We start from the raw sequence: 17,054 nt of genomic DNA, 5'->3' as shown, positions 1-17,054 counted from the left end.
ACAAGAGTAGCAGTCAAATATGGGACACTTGTGTTTACCCCAGAAAGACTACCATGACCATGAAGCCTTGCACGGGCACCTATGCACGCTTGCATGACATGCGCATTTGTGCATGTGCCGAATTTTTTTCTACAAATCGGTTTTGGCGATTCTGTTCAGTGAAACTACACTGTACATACATTATTTCTACTTTATATAGGCTGTGTATTTATCATATCATTCCTGCTTTTACAATGTGTTAGTGTTATTTGGTATGATTTGGTAGGTTATTTTTTGGGTCTGGGAACGCTCAAAAATTTTTCCCATATAAATTAATGGTAATTGCTTCTTCGCTTTACTCCACTTCAGCATGAAAGTTTTCATAGGAACACTCCACTTTAGCGGGGGAAATACGGGACAAGGGCGGTCCCGTATGGGACAAACCAACTTAGCCTAATATATGGGATGTCGCGGCTAATACGGGACAGTTGGCAACCCTGGGGGGGGGGGGGGGGGGGGAGGAGTGTTAATCATGACCGGAATATAGGTGATAAGTCAACTATAAGTCACTTATAGGTAGCTAATACACTCAACTGCATTTCTAAAACGTTTATCTAATGAATTTAATATTAAACACAGCGCATAGTTTCCTCGCATGAATATAGTGATAAGTCAATTATAAGTCAGTTACAAGTCAATAGCATCATAACATTTTAAGTAATGTTTGGATAGTAAACACAGCGCATATTTTCCTCATATGAACATATAAAATCATTGCAACACACCAATAATCGCTGAATCAGTGGGAGCCCTGAACTGGTTTCCCTGCAACAAGACGCACCCATCGAGGGGTGATGGGAGACGGCGATACTTGAAGGGGGTTCCTTATGTCCAGTCTATTCCGCGATTTAGTTTCTGTTGCATTCACTGCAGAAAACCCCAGCTTCACAGAGATATGTTGGAAATGAAAGCAACGTTTTCAGTGCTTTTGTGGCTATCTCATGATATTTAGCCTTGACTTTGATCCAGAATGCTGGCAGAGATGTTATGTCAAACATACTTTTCAGCCCGCCGTCATTTGCAAGCTCGAGGAGTTGATCTTCTTCCTGCATTGACATGGATGACGCAAGGGTAATGACCTTGCGTGTGTTCAAGTTCAACAGTGGGCGTGACAGGGAACGAGGAAAGGTGCAGCTGACTCATATCACCAAATCATATCGTTTCCTCGCAGCCCGGTAGCACATGCTTTGCGGCCCGGTACCGGTCCACGGCCACTGTTCTAGTGTATATTCTGCATTGGTGGGGGCGGGGGGGGGGGGTATGGTGGGAGAGTCCCCAGACCTTGGTTATTGTCTCACAGTCCTCACAATCCTTTGCAGGGTCTTGTGGTCAGATGCCTTACAGTTCCCATACCAGATGACAATACAGCTGGTCAGGACACTCAATGGTACTCTGGAAGAATGTGGGAGGGGAGCCTCACTCACCTCAGTTAGTGAAGGTGCTGCTGTGCTTTCTGAATGCGGTGATTGCGTGGATTTAAGATGAAAATGCTGGAAATGCATACTCTTATTACAGCAGGGTTGCTTTTCTAGAAAAACGGTTTGTCTGTGATTTTCTGTAACGTGAGAAACTACAAACCCCATTTCCAGAAAAGTTGGGATATTTTCCAAAATGCAATAAAAACAAAAATCTGTGATATGTTAATTCACGTGAACCTTTATTTAACTGACAAAAGTACAAACAAAAGATTTTCAATAGTTTTACTGACCAACTTAATTGTATTTTGTAAATATACACAAATTTAGAATTTGATGGCTGCAACACACTCAACAAAAGTTGGGACAGAGTTAAAATAAGATTGAAAAGTGCACAGAATATTTAATACCGGTTTGGAAGACTCCACATTAAGCAGGCTAATTGGTAGCAGGTGAGGTATCATGACTGGATATAAAAGTAGCGTCCATCAAAGGCTCAGTCTTTGCAAGCACAGATGGGTCGTGGCTCACCCCTTTGTGCCAAAATTCGTGCGAGAATTGTTAGTCAGTTCAAAAGGAACATTTCTCAACGCAAGATTGCAGAGAATTTAGGTCTTTCAACATCTATAGTACATAATATTGTGAAAAGATTCAGAGAATTCAGAGACATCTCAGTGCGTAAAGGGCAAGGTCGGAAACCACTGTTGAATGCACGTGATCTTCGAGCCCTCAGGCGGCACTGCCTAAGAAACCGGCATGCTACTGTGACAATTATAGCCACCTGGGCTCGTGAGTACTTCGAAAAACCATTGTCATTCAACACAGTCCGTCGCTGCATCCAGAAATGCAGCTTGAAACTGTATTACGCAAGGAGGAAGCTATACATCAACTCTATGCAGAAACGCCGGCGTGTTCCCTGGGCCCGAGCTCATCTCAGATGGACCGAAAGGCTGTGGAACCATGTGCTATGGTCAAATGAGTCCACATTTCAGCTAGTTTTCGGAAAAAAATGGGCATTGAGTTCTCCGTGCCAAAGATGAAAACGACCATCCAGATTATTATCAGCGAAAGGTGCAAAAGCCAGCATTTGTGATGGTATGGGGGTGCATCAGTGCCCACAACATGGGTGAGTTGCATGTATGTGAAGGTACCATTGACTCTGAGGCATATATTAGGATTTTAGACAGACACATGTTGCCATCAAGGCGACGTCTCTTCCCGGGACGTCCATGCTTATTTCAGCAGGACAATGCCAGACCACATTCTGCACGGGCTACAGCAGCGTGGCTTTGTAGACACAGAGTGCGTGTGCCTGACTGGCCTGCTGCCAGACCAGATCCGTCTCCTATTGAAAATGTATGGCGCATCATGAAGAGGAGAATCAAACAATGGAGACCATGGACTGTTGAGCAGCTGAAGTCTTATATCAAATATGAATGGACAAAATTTCCAATTGCAAATCTACTACAATTAGTAACCTCAGATCCAAGACTGAAAAGATTAAAAAGTGTTATTAAAAGGAAAGGTGATGTAACACAATGGTAAACATGCCTCTGTCCCAACTTTTGTTGAGTGTGTTGCAGCCATCAAATTCTAAATTTGTGTATGTTTACAAAATACAATTAAGTTGGTCAGTAAAACTATTGAAAATCTTTTCTTTGTACTTTTGTCGGTTAAATAAAGGTTCACGTGAATTAACATATCACAGATTTTTGTTTTTATTGCATTTTGGAAAATATCCCAACTTTTCTGGAAATGGGGTTTGTATGTCATCTGCACTTGTCAAAAATTGGGAAAAGGGAAACAATAAATTTTGTATTTACTTTCTCCTCCATTTCAATTTTGTAAGAGCAATTTTTTTTTAAATCCTACATGCCACATTTTTTTTTGTTGTGATTGTGAATTCCCCAAGGGCAAATTTCAGTTTCCTGATTTGGGTGTTGTCAGCCTTCGGCAGGTCAGGCTTGTTGAATTGCCTGATCTGCTGAGTGTTTGCAATACATTTTTAATTTTAGATTTCCAGCATCTGTACTTTGACTTGAAGAAAAAAAAAGAATCTTACTAGAAGAAACATCCACTTATGTAAATTAGTTATGTAAACAACACTTATGTAGATTAATGAAAGCAATTCTTGTCAGTTGCATTCACTAATTTAAGTATTGTTAGAAACAAAGTTGAGATTTTTTTTGCTGTGTACATAGGATTCAGTTCACAGCAACATGCTTCAGAAGATTTCAAAAATAACATTTTGCTAGCAATATACTACTGATTCTAATTAAGGCACCAACAGTACCAGATTTGAATTACAGCATGTCAACTATATTGATATTCAGAGAAAATATGGATAGGGAGGCAAGACACAAGAAAACATCCGGTTCATTTTCATTTTTCTTACTAGTATAAAAAGACCCATTAAAAGATAATAGGACATTTCTATAAGTACGGGTTTAACAATCCGAATAACTAGCAACCCAACTAACAATCCTGGCTTTAACTGAACACTCAGTTCTGTAATGCTGTTCCAGTAAATATTGGGAAGTCAATCTATTTTAAAAACAGATTATATTCTTGAACCAGGTTGCTGCGCTTTAAATAAATATACCATTTTTCTGACCCTTTTCCCTAGCATCTGGCCTGACAAATAAAGACCTTTGGAAGTCAAGCAAAACTAAGCTCACATTTACTTCAGTGTCAAATTACAGTAACATAAACCAAGGGGGGTCCCTATATGACCTATGGAATATGAAGGAATGGCAAAACATGCAACGTAGTCACTCAAATGACATTCCCACCTACCCAGTAACTTGGTCTTTCTTTGGGATAAAGGTAAAGTCTGGGATCAGTCATTGACTTGTGAATGGAACACTCTGCACAATGGAACAGTGAATTAAAAATTATAAATATGTATGGAGGACATATTCAGATAAAGGAGGATGTACAATTTATTCCACAACCTGTGGACTCACTTTCAAGGCCTGAACATTCATGTTCTGGGCATCTATTACTTATTTATATGGTTTGTCTTTTTATATACTGAACACACAAAGACTGACAAACAACCAAAGCACATTATCAAAGTATATAACTGCCTTCTTGCAGGCAGCCACAAAACAAAGAAACAACAGTACCCATTAAAAAACTCACACAACAAAGACTGTCAAACACCCATTCTACAGAATAAAAACAATTGTAAAAAAAGTAAGCAAATAACACACTGAACATAACTGCAGACGAATAAACTCTCCTCTGGCTTTAAGCTGGTTACAGATATCAATTCTAACTGACACTTCGATGAAAAACTCTTCCATCGAAACGTCGGTTATAATTGATACCGTAGCCAGCTTGAAGACCAAGAAGAATTTATTCTTCATATACACCGGGAAGGCACTAGATCCTTATTAACTGCAGAGTCCCCAAAAGTGAGCTCACAGCCACGAAGTCAGTTCAGCAATAAGGTGAGTGAAGTCGATCCAGGAGCCCGATGGCTGCAGGCCATAGCCACAGAGCCAATTCAGTGCTGAGGCAAACGCCACTGTTTGCATCAACTGCAGAGTCAGCTTTGTGCTGAAGCGAGAAAACCTTGTGGAGTAGTGAGCTGAACTCTGATTCATCCTTTGCCCTCAGCCTTGATCAAATTGTGCAAATAGCTAAAAAAAAGTAAACAAGAACACATGGAACATGGAGTGCATTGACTCTATTGTATTTCTTTGTATTTCTTTGTCTACTGTGAATGCTTGCAAGAAAATGAATCTCAGGACAATAATTTTACTTTGAACTTTAAGTACTTCTAAAATCCTTCTACAAGAAATTATACACATTTATAGATCCAGGCTCTTCAAGGCTTAAAGTCTGAACAAATTTTGACAATATTTGGTTCTCCTGCAGACTGTAGTAACAGTGCAATAACTATACAACTGCAACTTATTGATCTTATTGAAAGATCAATCAAATCTAAAAGATTTACATTATATCTAATTTACTTACCAAAAATTTCAGATACATACTGGAAAAACACTTTCACCTGATATTAAATTGAAAATACTGATCATTTTCCAAAAACACTTATCAAAAATTACCATTTTGTCAGCAAGGATATACAATGAGGAACCGAGGAACTTACAGACCCAGTGCTGAAAGTAGTGCTGGTAACTAGTCAATTTAAATGATGCAGGACTTTGGAAAAGCTTATGAAAAGTTTGTTGAACAACAAGATAAAATTAAAAGGTAGTTAAGTCAAACTAAAAAAAAACAACCTCATGGTTAATTATGTTTAATTGTCTCAATTTAATCAAATTGATCATTCTGTTCATGGGAGCAGGTATTTAAAACTAAGTTTCAAATATTTCATCTAAATGTACAGAAATTGCTTACTTCTATTTATGTACAATACAAAATGATTGTTTTAAACATACTGTGCCTGTCCATTAGTTTGAATAGTAATTTCTTTCAATAAAAGGTATTCAGATAAAGCCAATTTCTGTGTTTTAAACTGGAACTTGCAATTAAAATAGCAAAAGGCAAAAATGTGATTTTTAATACAGCACCACAACTTATCATTTCAATTGAGTTACATTTCCTCTGGCTAAATTCAAAAGTTATCAATGTCCACCTGAGTGAAATCGTTCTCTTAACTCCACAATCTTCTTCTGAATAACAAGTCCAGTCTCAGAAATCCACGCGTCTTAGCTGTTCCTGCCTTAACAAAGGTTATGTATAGTAAACGCGAAATCTGCAGATGCTGGAATTTCAAGCAACACACATAAAAGTTGCTGGTGAACGCAGCAGGCCAGGCAGCATCTCTAGAAAGAGCTACAGTCGACGTTTCGGGCCGAGACCGTCAAGACTAACTGAAAGAAGAGCTAGTAAGAGTAAGCTAGTAATGCCTGCTGCGTTCACCAGCAACTTTTACTTATCATTCTTTGTGTCAGTCCATGGAGTTCCCCATCTCACCTGAACTGGAGCAAGTGTGGAGAAAGGAGATACAACCAAATTGAATTGTTTATTTACGAGATCAGGCCCACAATCACAATTAATCATGATTAAGGTAAAATGGGAGGAAGAAGAAATGGATGAAGTCTTCCACTGGGGAGATCCTTGGGACACAAGAGTGCAGATGCTGGAATCTGGAACAACATACAAAATACTGCTGGAACTTGGCAGATCAGAAGACACCACGGATGGAAATTGGCAGTTGACGTTTCAGATTGAGACACCATCTGGAAATTCTTGAATTGGTAATAACATAGGGAAATGGGGATGGGGATGGGGAAGGTCAATGTACTATTAATAAGTGAAGAATGGGACACATCCAATTAAATCCAAATCTATTGGTGCTGGTAGGAGACGAATGTAGTTAATTCTGTCATGATATTGCAAAATACGCACTGCATGGAGCATTGCTCAAAAATTCAAGTAACTGGTTGAATTTCTGGAAAGAAACAGATCTACTCAGAATGACTTCTAATTGCTTTCACTGACAAAATTAATGGAAAATGCTGAAAATAAAAGCAATGTTATGCAGCTGAAACTCTCAGCTGTAGTTTCCAAATTGCAAATCCCTCAGTAGAGCCGTTAACCCTAAAATGGCAGGAAAAAAAACTATTCCTCATGCAATCTGACAAATAGATGGGATTAGTTTCCTATATAGCTTTAAACTAACGGGTTATTACCAGTTCCAGTAATCCAGTTCTTTGTGTTAGTCCTAACTACAGTGGAAATAACTGATAGACTAAATTTAAAGATAGCTTGTTGATTAAGTAGGTGTGAAATTTAGAGGCGCTCATTTCTCAATTCTAAATACAGATGATCCCCATGATGTAGCTGTTTGGATAATGAAAAATCACCCTTATAGGGTTCAGAAAAGCAATACCAAAAAAGTTGACAGAATAAAATTTGATCTTTGGATCTTTTGTGATCACACTTCTTATTGCATGTACAAAACAATTTGACTTTGTGTTATAGAAAGTCACTTACGAAGAAGCAAGCCGTCATTTGGATCTAAGTGACAGATGCAGTTGAAATAGTGCTCATAGAACAAATGATGAGCACAACAAAAGCTCTTCTTTCCCTTGTATTAATGAAGGGCCCCATTAAATAAATCAATACCAATGATAGGAGTTCACACAGCCAGCTAATCCCTGTATTTCCAGAACCCGGGGCAGAAATAAATTAATGAATTTGCTAAAATCAAAGCAAAAAGTACTCTTTGCTTCCATCTATCCTTGTGCCATCATACTTAAGTCTTAGCATCAGCTCTTTCCCTCCACACTTCCCATGCTCCTCTAATTAGCAAAGGTCATTCCATTACGCCAACTTTTGCTGATGGTCCTGAATCACCTTGCTCTTGCAGAGCACAAACTATTGTTATAATAAAGCACACAGCAGTAGCTGTTGAAAAAGTAGGTGCCAGCAAAAAAGGAGAAGCTACTGACCTACGTTAACAGACTACTGATCACAGACCAGTTGTATATTAGAGTGGACTCTTTGTAATTCAAGAAGAAACCCATAATCAATCAAGTTGGACTTGGGACGACCTGTTAGATCCGTTTATGGGAAATGTGATAAAACAGCATTTTCTTAAATCCCAGAATAAATGGCACTCTGCTTAATACCAGAATGAACCAATCTTTGGTCTAGGTCACAATTTTGCCAGCACCTCCTAATTACTCCATGTAGCCGAAGACTAGTTCCAAATTCTCTACTAATGTATCGTTATTGTAGGTAAAATCTCAGATGGCGACAAGGAACATACAGGAGTAACAAAGTGTGGCTGATAAAATGGTGACACAACAATAACCCTGCACTTAATGTCACTAACAGCAAGGAATTGACTGTGGACTTCAGAAAGAGAAAACCAGAACACATAAACACACACCAGTCCTCATTGAGGGATCAACGGTGGAAAGGGTGAGCAGCTTCAAGTTCCTGGCTGTGAGCATCTCAGAGGTTCTGTCCTGGGCCCAACACATCCCTGAAGAAGGACGCCGTTGGCTCTACTTTGTTAGGAGCTAGAAATCTGGAATGTCACCAGAGACTCTTGCAAATTTCTATAGATGCAAGGTGGAAAGCATTCTGAGTGGCTGCATCAACTTCTGGTATGGAGGCTCCAATACACAGGATCACAAGAGATTGCACACTCAGCAAGGTCCATCATGGGCAAAACCCGCAGCCTCAAAAACATTGTTAAGAACCCACATATCATCCAGGACATGCACTTTTCATTACTACTAATGGGAAGGAGATACAGGAGCACCCCCCCCCCCCCACCACCCACTCTTCTCCTGCCATCAGATTTCTGAACAGTTCAGGAACACTAGCTTATTATTCCTTTTTTTGCATTATGTTTGCAATTTATAGTAATTTTATGACTTGCACTGCACTGTTGTCATCAAACAACAATTTTCATATTATAAGTTGGTGCTGATAAACCAGATTCTCATTGTAAAAAAAGTTCTCTGGAAATTCCTCCAATCCTTCTCAGAATCTTGAACAATTTAATGAGCTTACTTCTCATTCTTCTAAAATCTACAGCCAATATTCACAGTAGAATTCTCATTGCCTCAAGAAAGAATCTTGCACACACCAACTCTTATGCCAGAGTATCTTTCATCAGGTATAGACAGCACAATTACTCACTGTAGTTGCTAAACCCCTGCATGATCTTGGCAAGATTTCCTTGTTCCAACACCCTTGCAATAAAGCCTTCCCAGTAGCTTGCAGTACCAACATGTTGGCTTTCCAAAACTCCCAAACCAACCCTTTGTACAAACATTCTGCCAACTTCTCACCAGTTAATAACATGATTTATTCTTCCTACCCATAATAATAATTCCACTTTCACCACACAGTACTCAAGCTACATCATTGCCATTCACCTAACCTATCCATATCCATTTGAAGTACATTAGAAGCCATTTTGTTCCTAAGGTTGTTGTAGCTGGGGGTGGTAGTGTGGATAAGCTCCACTACCTATTAAATACTCGCAATGGTTTGCACTTCAGACAGTTTCTGATAGCCAAGTCTAACTCCTGGCCTTTATGTGTGACTTAGCTACTAGGCCTGGCAGAACCATTTCTACTGACAGGAGAAGGGGAAAAGGCACCCTCAAACCAATCACTTTGGGCAGATGGGGCTCATCAGTAGTGGCTGGCAACTCACTTAGGAGAAAGAAAACTGATTTCAAACCTCCACTGCCTTGCGGCTATACTCACTCATGGGAAGGCTCTAGAAGCAAATCCTGAGGAAAAACCCAGAGCCAGAGTTCTTAGGGCACTCCTACATTGAGATCAACACTGACTGGCAACTCCTGTAATGCCACTGGTGCCAAACTGTATCGGTGTCAGCCATTCCATTGGATTCATCAGCTGCATAAAAGAGGGAGAGTCTGCCACATGGGCAACAGCTTGCTTTCCATATCGTACTGCCCTTGTTTGTGTACTGGCCTGCATATCACATAGACAGCTGAGACATAGCATCCATGGTTGAACCTGACCAATGGAGGATCTCAGAAGTCATTAATGCAGGTGGTCAACAGCTGAGGACACTGTGGTAAACTAGCACTGACTGTTAAGCTAAAAACTTCATACTTACTTCTTTGTTTGGTCCTTCCAACAAATCCACCATGAACCCTCATTTTGTGTAACTAAATGTCGATTAAATAAGCCAACCATACTGGCTTTTTGTCTATTTACCCAGCAAGTTACATTCGCAAAGTAAAAACATGATTTTCCAAACTTACTGCAAAACCATAAACAAGGAAAAATGTCACAATATAGTATCCAGCACATTATAGTAAGTGCAGATTAAGGCTTCATTTATGCAGAATGCCAATATTCAGCCCAGAATAAAAGCCTTGATCTTCTAGTCTCAGTTCACATCACCAAGTTTGGGAACAGTTACAACAATCAGAATCCTGACTGGCATGGATAACTTTACCCACCTCCACTCTGAACTGATTCCACAACCTATGGACCCACTTTCAAGGACTTTACAACTCATGCTCATTCTTATTTTTTACTTGGATGATTTGCCTTCTTTTGCACATTAGTTGTTTGTCAGTTTTGTTTATGTATAGTTTTTCATAAATTTGATTGCAATTCTTTATTTTCCTGTAAATCCCTGAAAGAAAATAAATCTCATAGTACAGTATATGATAACATGCATGTACTTTGACAAATTTTACCTTAACTCTCAGTTGCCTAGAACTTTAATCCTCCATCTCACTCCCATTTTGACCTTGCTTTATTCCATCCATGAAAAGTGCAGATTTCAGAAACAATAGCTAACCTTCCCTCTAGTCTGAACTCTACTTACACTATAGCCCAGCCTATTCTGAATTTCAGACAACCACCCTACTTATTTTCAAAGTCAAAGTAAAATCTAATATCAAAGTACATACATTTTACCACATACAACCCTGAGATTCCTTTTCTGTGGGCATACTTAAATCTATAGAACAGTAACTGTATACAGGATCAATGGACAACAAACTCTGCAAATGCAAATAAAAGTAAATGGAAATAAATAACAAGCACGAAATAACAAGATAAAAGAGTCCTTAAATGAGTGTAGTTAGCCCCTTTTGTTCAAGAACCTGATGGTTGAAGGGTAGTAACTTCTTGAACCTGGTGGTGTGAGTCCTGAGACACTTGTACCTTCTACCTTATGGCAGCAATGAGAAGAGAGCATGGTAAGGGTCTTTGATAATGGAGGCTGCTTTCCTAAGGTAACATTTCTTGCAGCAGTGCTCAATGGTTGAGAAGGTTTTTACCCATGATGTACTGGGTTGAATCCACTATCTTTTGTAGGATTTTCCAATCAAAGGCATTGGTGTCCCCGTACCAGCCTGTAATGCAATCAGTCAGCACACTTTCCATCACACACTTATAGAAGTTTGCCAAAGGTTTTGATAACATGCCAATTTTGCACTACTTATTTAATATATACACTTACTACAATGCAGTTTTTTTCTCTATTATGTTCTATCACATTGTACCGCTGCCATAAAGGTAACAAATTTCGTGACATATGCCAGTGATAGTAAACCTGATTCTGATTCCCACCACACCTCAAACTCTTCTGCACAAATGTGAATGCAGCTTCAAACTGATTCTTTTTGTTATTTTCAATGGCTGGTTTAATGGTCAACTTCGGTCTGCACCTTATCACAAGCAACTCTTCTGCTTCTCTCTACAATTTAAAGTAGGTTAGTTTTCCAACATCTCATAAATGATCAAGTTGCAAGTGCTTCCAGCTTGTGTTTTGGATTTCCAGCAACTGAATTTTTTTTCTCAGCTCCAGCTCCCTATCACGTCTCTCCCTCCATGCTTATATAGCAGAATTACATTTGCTACATTCCAATCAGCTGGCACTATTCCAGGATCTCAGAAATCTTGGAAGATGATCACTAATGCATCCACTTATTCTGCAGCCAGCTTTTTCAAAACTATGGGATGCAGGCCATCAGCTCCAGGGCATCTGACAGATTTTAATTCTCTAAATTTATACAATACTTTTATTTGCTATTAATTACTTCAAGTCCCTTATCCTCATTAGACGCCAAATGTCCCTTTATCTCACCAGTTAAAATATCCTCCAGAGCAGAGACAGATGGAATACTTAATGTTTGTGCCATTTCTTTACTCCCCATCATAACTTCACTCATTCACCTCAAAGAAATACAATTATTATTGCTACTTTTATAAAAAGTAGCTATATTTTTGTGTTTTCTGCTAATGCATTTTGTCAACAGTGTGTGTGTGTGCATGCATACAAAAACAATGGGTTGCATACTTAAATAATAAACGCACTTTGAATCTTAGAACACTATAAAACAGTACAATCCTTTCGGCTTTTTAAACCTACTTTAAGATGATTCTAACCCTTCCCACCTGCACAGCCCTCCATGTTTCTATCTAAAAGCTTATTGTATGTTCCTACCACTACTCTCAGCAGCAACGTGCATGCATCTACCACTCTGTTAAAAAAAAACAAATTACCTCCGATATCTCCCCTCATCTTAAAATTATGCCCCCTCGTATTAGCTGTTTCTGCTGGGGGGGGTGTCTCTGGCTGTTGTTACTTGTTATCACTATTTTACAACTTTACTAGAGCATTTCAGCAGTACCAATAACTCCACTTAAAGCAAGAACATACAATAACTGCAAAACAGTTCTTCCTGCTTGAATCTGCTTTCACTATTCCCGTAATAGGAAAAAGATTTTGAAAGTGAAACCATAGTTTAAAAGTAAATATCAAAAGTATACAAAATAAATTGATCAGTGATGAGTTATGATAAAACTGCAAATTAATCACACAAAATAAAACATTCACAACCTGACACGAGAATTAAATAACTTATTCCAGAGGCTCAATCAATCTGTTAAAATCTCAAATGCCAACATCTCTATCACAGCAGATGTCTCCAGATGTTAACTATTCTTTTCTCCAACCCGCATACTGCAGTAATTATCACTGATCACCTAACTGAATACACTCAGGCAGTCGTCATGTTCATTCCCAACTTCCCTATAGCCGCACTAAAAATTATTCTTTTAACCCTAACAAATTCTCTTCAATAAAAAGTCTGCCCTCAACAAGTACTTAAAAGACAATGAATTCAATCTGTTCCTCCCACATTCCTTTTTTAAAAAAAAAGTATAAACCATTCCACATTATTTTGCATGCCAAATGTAACATTATTCCTGCTGCTGCCAGTAAGGAGTTTGTACGATTTCCCTGTGATTTCCTCTGGGTGTTCCGATTTCCTTCCAGTCGATAGGTTAATTGATCATTATAAACTGTCCCGTGATTAGGCTAGGATTAAACAGGGAGATTGCCGAATGGCATGGCTCGAAGGCCCAGAAGTGCCTACTCTATGATTTATCTTAATAAATATATAAATAAAATAAACACACATGACCCTAAGTTGAGTACTTGTATCAATGTGAGAGACAAAATATGGGCGACTCTATTATTAGAACAAAAGCCATTATTCTAGAACTTGAAACACAAAACACTGAGCAATGAAATCTACCTATGCAAATATAAAGTCAGAATCGCCACTGTGCACACAGTTAATTAAAATTCCTGCTCAGTTCATATGTATCATATCAAATATGCAATCTAATATCTTCATCCGAATCAAAACGTAAACTCAAAATTTGTACTGTAAAGCACATTAACTTCAAACATACATAATCCTGATGAAATTATCCACAATCAGCAGTTCTTCACAGCTCTTCATTTAAAAGCCATGAAGGGTCAGGGGTGCCAAGATGTTTCTAATGGCTAATATGTGAAAATTCAAAGTTTAACACTTGACTAAGGGATTACAGTTGAGTTATTGATTAGGAACAATTATCTGTCACACAGTCCAAAATTTCAAAGCTTGTAGATATGAAACTGTTCAAACTTTATGTGCAAAACAAACTCTCAACACTGTTCCTTTGAGCAGTATTCTAAATCCTGCACTCCGCAGAGCAGCAGTAGTATTCATATTAAATTAACAACTTCACTGTTGCATGGATAATGTGGTGATCAATTTTACATTAAGACTAGCAGTACCTGATTACCCATTTCCCAGACTAAGAAGAATTTCTTCCTTTTGCGCTCAACCCTCACCAAAGCAAATCAAAACATTTGTTCCATTCCAAACCCACCATGAAACAATATGCCTTCAAAATAAATCATTTCTTTCCCAGGAATAAGTTCAAAACATCCACTTTGGTCTAGCTGGGGTCCACGGTATTGCTTAATGGTATTGGTCCACGGCATATAAAAGGTTGGGATCTTCTGGTCTAGTCTCTTGTCAGGTAGATGCCAGAAACAGATTTGATATAAATGTAACACATACAAAATGCTGAAGGAACTTGGCAGGTCAAGCAACATATAAGGAGAGGAATAAACAGTCAGTGTTTCAGGCAGGGTCTCTGTTTATTCCTCTCCATAGATGCAGCCATACCTGCTTAGTTCCTCCAGCATTTTCTATGGATTGCTCTGGGATTCCAGCATGTGCAAAATCTCTTGTGTTATTGATATAAATGAATGATTTCCAATTAGAATGTGTTCCAAATACTGCATCACAATTGTCCATTATCACTGTGTGAATAATATTTCCAAAAACATCAACAACATACTTTAAAAATTCCATATAAAATAAATGTCTATATACTTTACCAATAAACATCTTGGCCAATATTCATTTACCTGATATTGCTTAACCAACCAGGAGCTTTCAACTATCACAGACCATTCATCCCACTCGGAAACAAGGATTTTCAAATGTTCAAGCACAAATGATTGAAATGGCAGATTTGTGGGAATAAATATTTGTCAAAATTAAAATTGTGAACTAAAAATACAGTTAAGCCTTACTGAAGTCCTAAAGACATTATTCAGAATGTAATGTCAACAAATGCCACGGTTTTCACTAAACTTGATTTTTATTATAAACTCAAAGCAAAATTCCTCACGATTTGGAACTCTGGCGGTTCAATATTCATTTTACGAGAATGGGGCACTTTAACTTAAACTCAAATACAGTTTAAATTAACCCGTGCTCATTATGCATCTCTGAAATGTGTCGGGAAGCCGACATTTCAAGTCATATTTGGTCGCTCACAAGTTCTATCTACTACCTCTTTAAAACTCACAGATTTCCAAAAGCATGCAATAACCCATCGACCGAGGGGACAAACAGAAGAATCTGAAGTTATTATTTAGCAGGACAATATTGTTCTAGGGGGCTTCTCCACCCCGCTCAAAATAAAACAAAAAAAGCTTGCTCTATGTCAAGGCATTGAAGTGCATACCTGTTACTTCCTTGCCATCCACACGATTACGAACTTGAGATTTTGGTATTCAACATACACCATCCTAAAATTAAATTCTATTACACTAGAACTAGATAAACCAGGCGCAGCAGTTCAAAGCACAGATGCATGCACGCGAGAGAGAAATGGAAAGAAAAACATTACAAGTGGGCGAATGCTGAATTGCCGATTTTCAGAGAAACTGGTTTTACAGATATTTTCAATTAAAAAAAAATCAAAACATCTTACATTGCAGTCCCATAGGACGTGTTCGACCATCACAACAGTAGCAATGATTTTTGACACCAAATGGCTTGTTTTACTTCCCGCACGCAAGTATTTTCTCTATGAAAAACGGTAGAATTCGTAGGAGTATGAAAGGAGGTATTCTCACACAAGAAACAGAAGGATACCGAGACAACGAACTCTCTATGTATTATCGAACCGGGCAAGAGCAAGCTTGCTTGCCAACTGCACCCACAGATAGCCCAGCGGGGCACGGGCAGCACGCACGCGCAGTCTCTCCCACCCGGCCGGCAGACTGACATCTGAAATAGCCAATCGGCGGGCAAGGACCCGGCTTGCGCCATGCACAACAGTTGGCCAATGGGGGGCGGCGAAAGAGGCGGGGACGCAGCGAAGCCAACGGTTGCGGCGCGGGTTCGTGGGGCCGGTCCTGGAACCGACAACCCATACGAAGAGTAGGTAAGGATAATAAAAGTCACCGGACTTCGTGCACACCCACCTGGACCGGAGGTAATCCGATGGGGAAGTCCTTTATAAATATCTCGACGTATTTTTAAAAGAAAGATATTTAAAATAAAACAGTCCTGCTTATATAGTCGCAGCTATTCTTGCTCACAGTTTCTAAGGGTGTATATATAAGAGAAGCCGCAACTTAAATCGATGTGCAGTCACACAACGGCTGGCTTTCTCTTAGTTTTTAATCTACAAGCCGCTATTCAACCTAACTTGACTAACGGCGGACGTCATGCGGCGCAGGTGTGAGTGACAGGAACGGCAGGGAAGTGGGTGGGGCAGAGGGGTGGGAGGCCGGCCAATCAATTGCGCCGGTTTGCCTGAGGTGGGCGGTGCTAGCTATCAAAGGAGGTGGAGCTGAAGCGGAGACAACGCTGTCAATCAGCGCGGCTGAGGGCCCGGAATTGGGTGAAGACGGACGTCGCTGAGTGGGCAACCGGGTTGGCCAATGGGAAGGCGCACCGTTTCTTGGCACAGCGGCATCTGGTAACAGCACGGAACACCAGAAGACAGGCAGGTGGCGTTTTAATGTTGCCCATTGCGGAAGATGCCAGCAGTTAGAAAGGGAAATAATGATTGCTGGGTATCGAAATGGGAAAAAAAACATTGCATTCCTTGGAAATTTGAAGTACAGAAAACGTTTCACAATCGTAGGTCCAAGCATAGCTGGGTTCAGTTCAAATAAAAGGTAGTATTATGTAAAACTATAGACCCTAGCTCTGCCTGCTTTGGCACAAGTAAAACATTCTCTGTTTTCGTCTCACTTTGTTTCCCTATCTCCTGTACATACATTGCTTTCACATTGTCTTTGCTGCCAGTTTCCACCCTGCTGTTTGCTTCATGCACTCCATCTTCCAACTATCTATCTACATTGCAAGATCTAGCCTGGCAGTCAATATCTACAATAAGTCTACTGACGCCCACAACTAGTGTAACCATACTTCCCTTCATTATGTTTCCAAACTAGAAGATTGTAGAAGTGACATTTAATGTTTAATAATGAGGTGCCAAGATGAGGCCACCCTCAGGG

General features: G+C 39.4%; 1 protein-coding gene across 7 annotated transcripts in view; it reads right to left on the bottom strand.

Moving 5' to 3' along the window:
* LOC140209689 (D-glucuronyl C5-epimerase-like) overlaps positions 1–16,255 on the bottom strand; it is an 88,780-nt gene extending 72,525 nt beyond the window's left edge. For 4 of the 7 annotated variants that reach the window (XM_072278065.1, XM_072278067.1, XM_072278064.1 and 1 more), the window contains exon 1: positions 15,515–15,776. Coding sequence is in view for 2 of the 7 variants with exons in the window: in XM_072278062.1 (XP_072134163.1) it covers positions 15,515–15,516 (2 nt within the window). In the remaining 5 variants the exon portion in view is untranslated. Of the gene's footprint in view, positions 1–15,514; positions 15,777–16,010 lie in introns of those variants that run through there. The other 3 variants (XM_072278066.1, XM_072278068.1, XM_072278063.1) reach the window with 2 other exon arrangements.
* Between the last annotated feature and the right edge of the window lie 799 nt (positions 16,256–17,054).

Source organism: Mobula birostris, chromosome 14, assembly GCF_030028105.1.
Source record: "Mobula birostris isolate sMobBir1 chromosome 14, sMobBir1.hap1, whole genome shotgun sequence".
Lineage (NCBI taxonomy): Eukaryota > Metazoa > Chordata > Chondrichthyes > Myliobatiformes > Myliobatidae > Mobula > Mobula birostris.
This window is presented reverse-complemented; position numbering and strand designations above follow the sequence as displayed.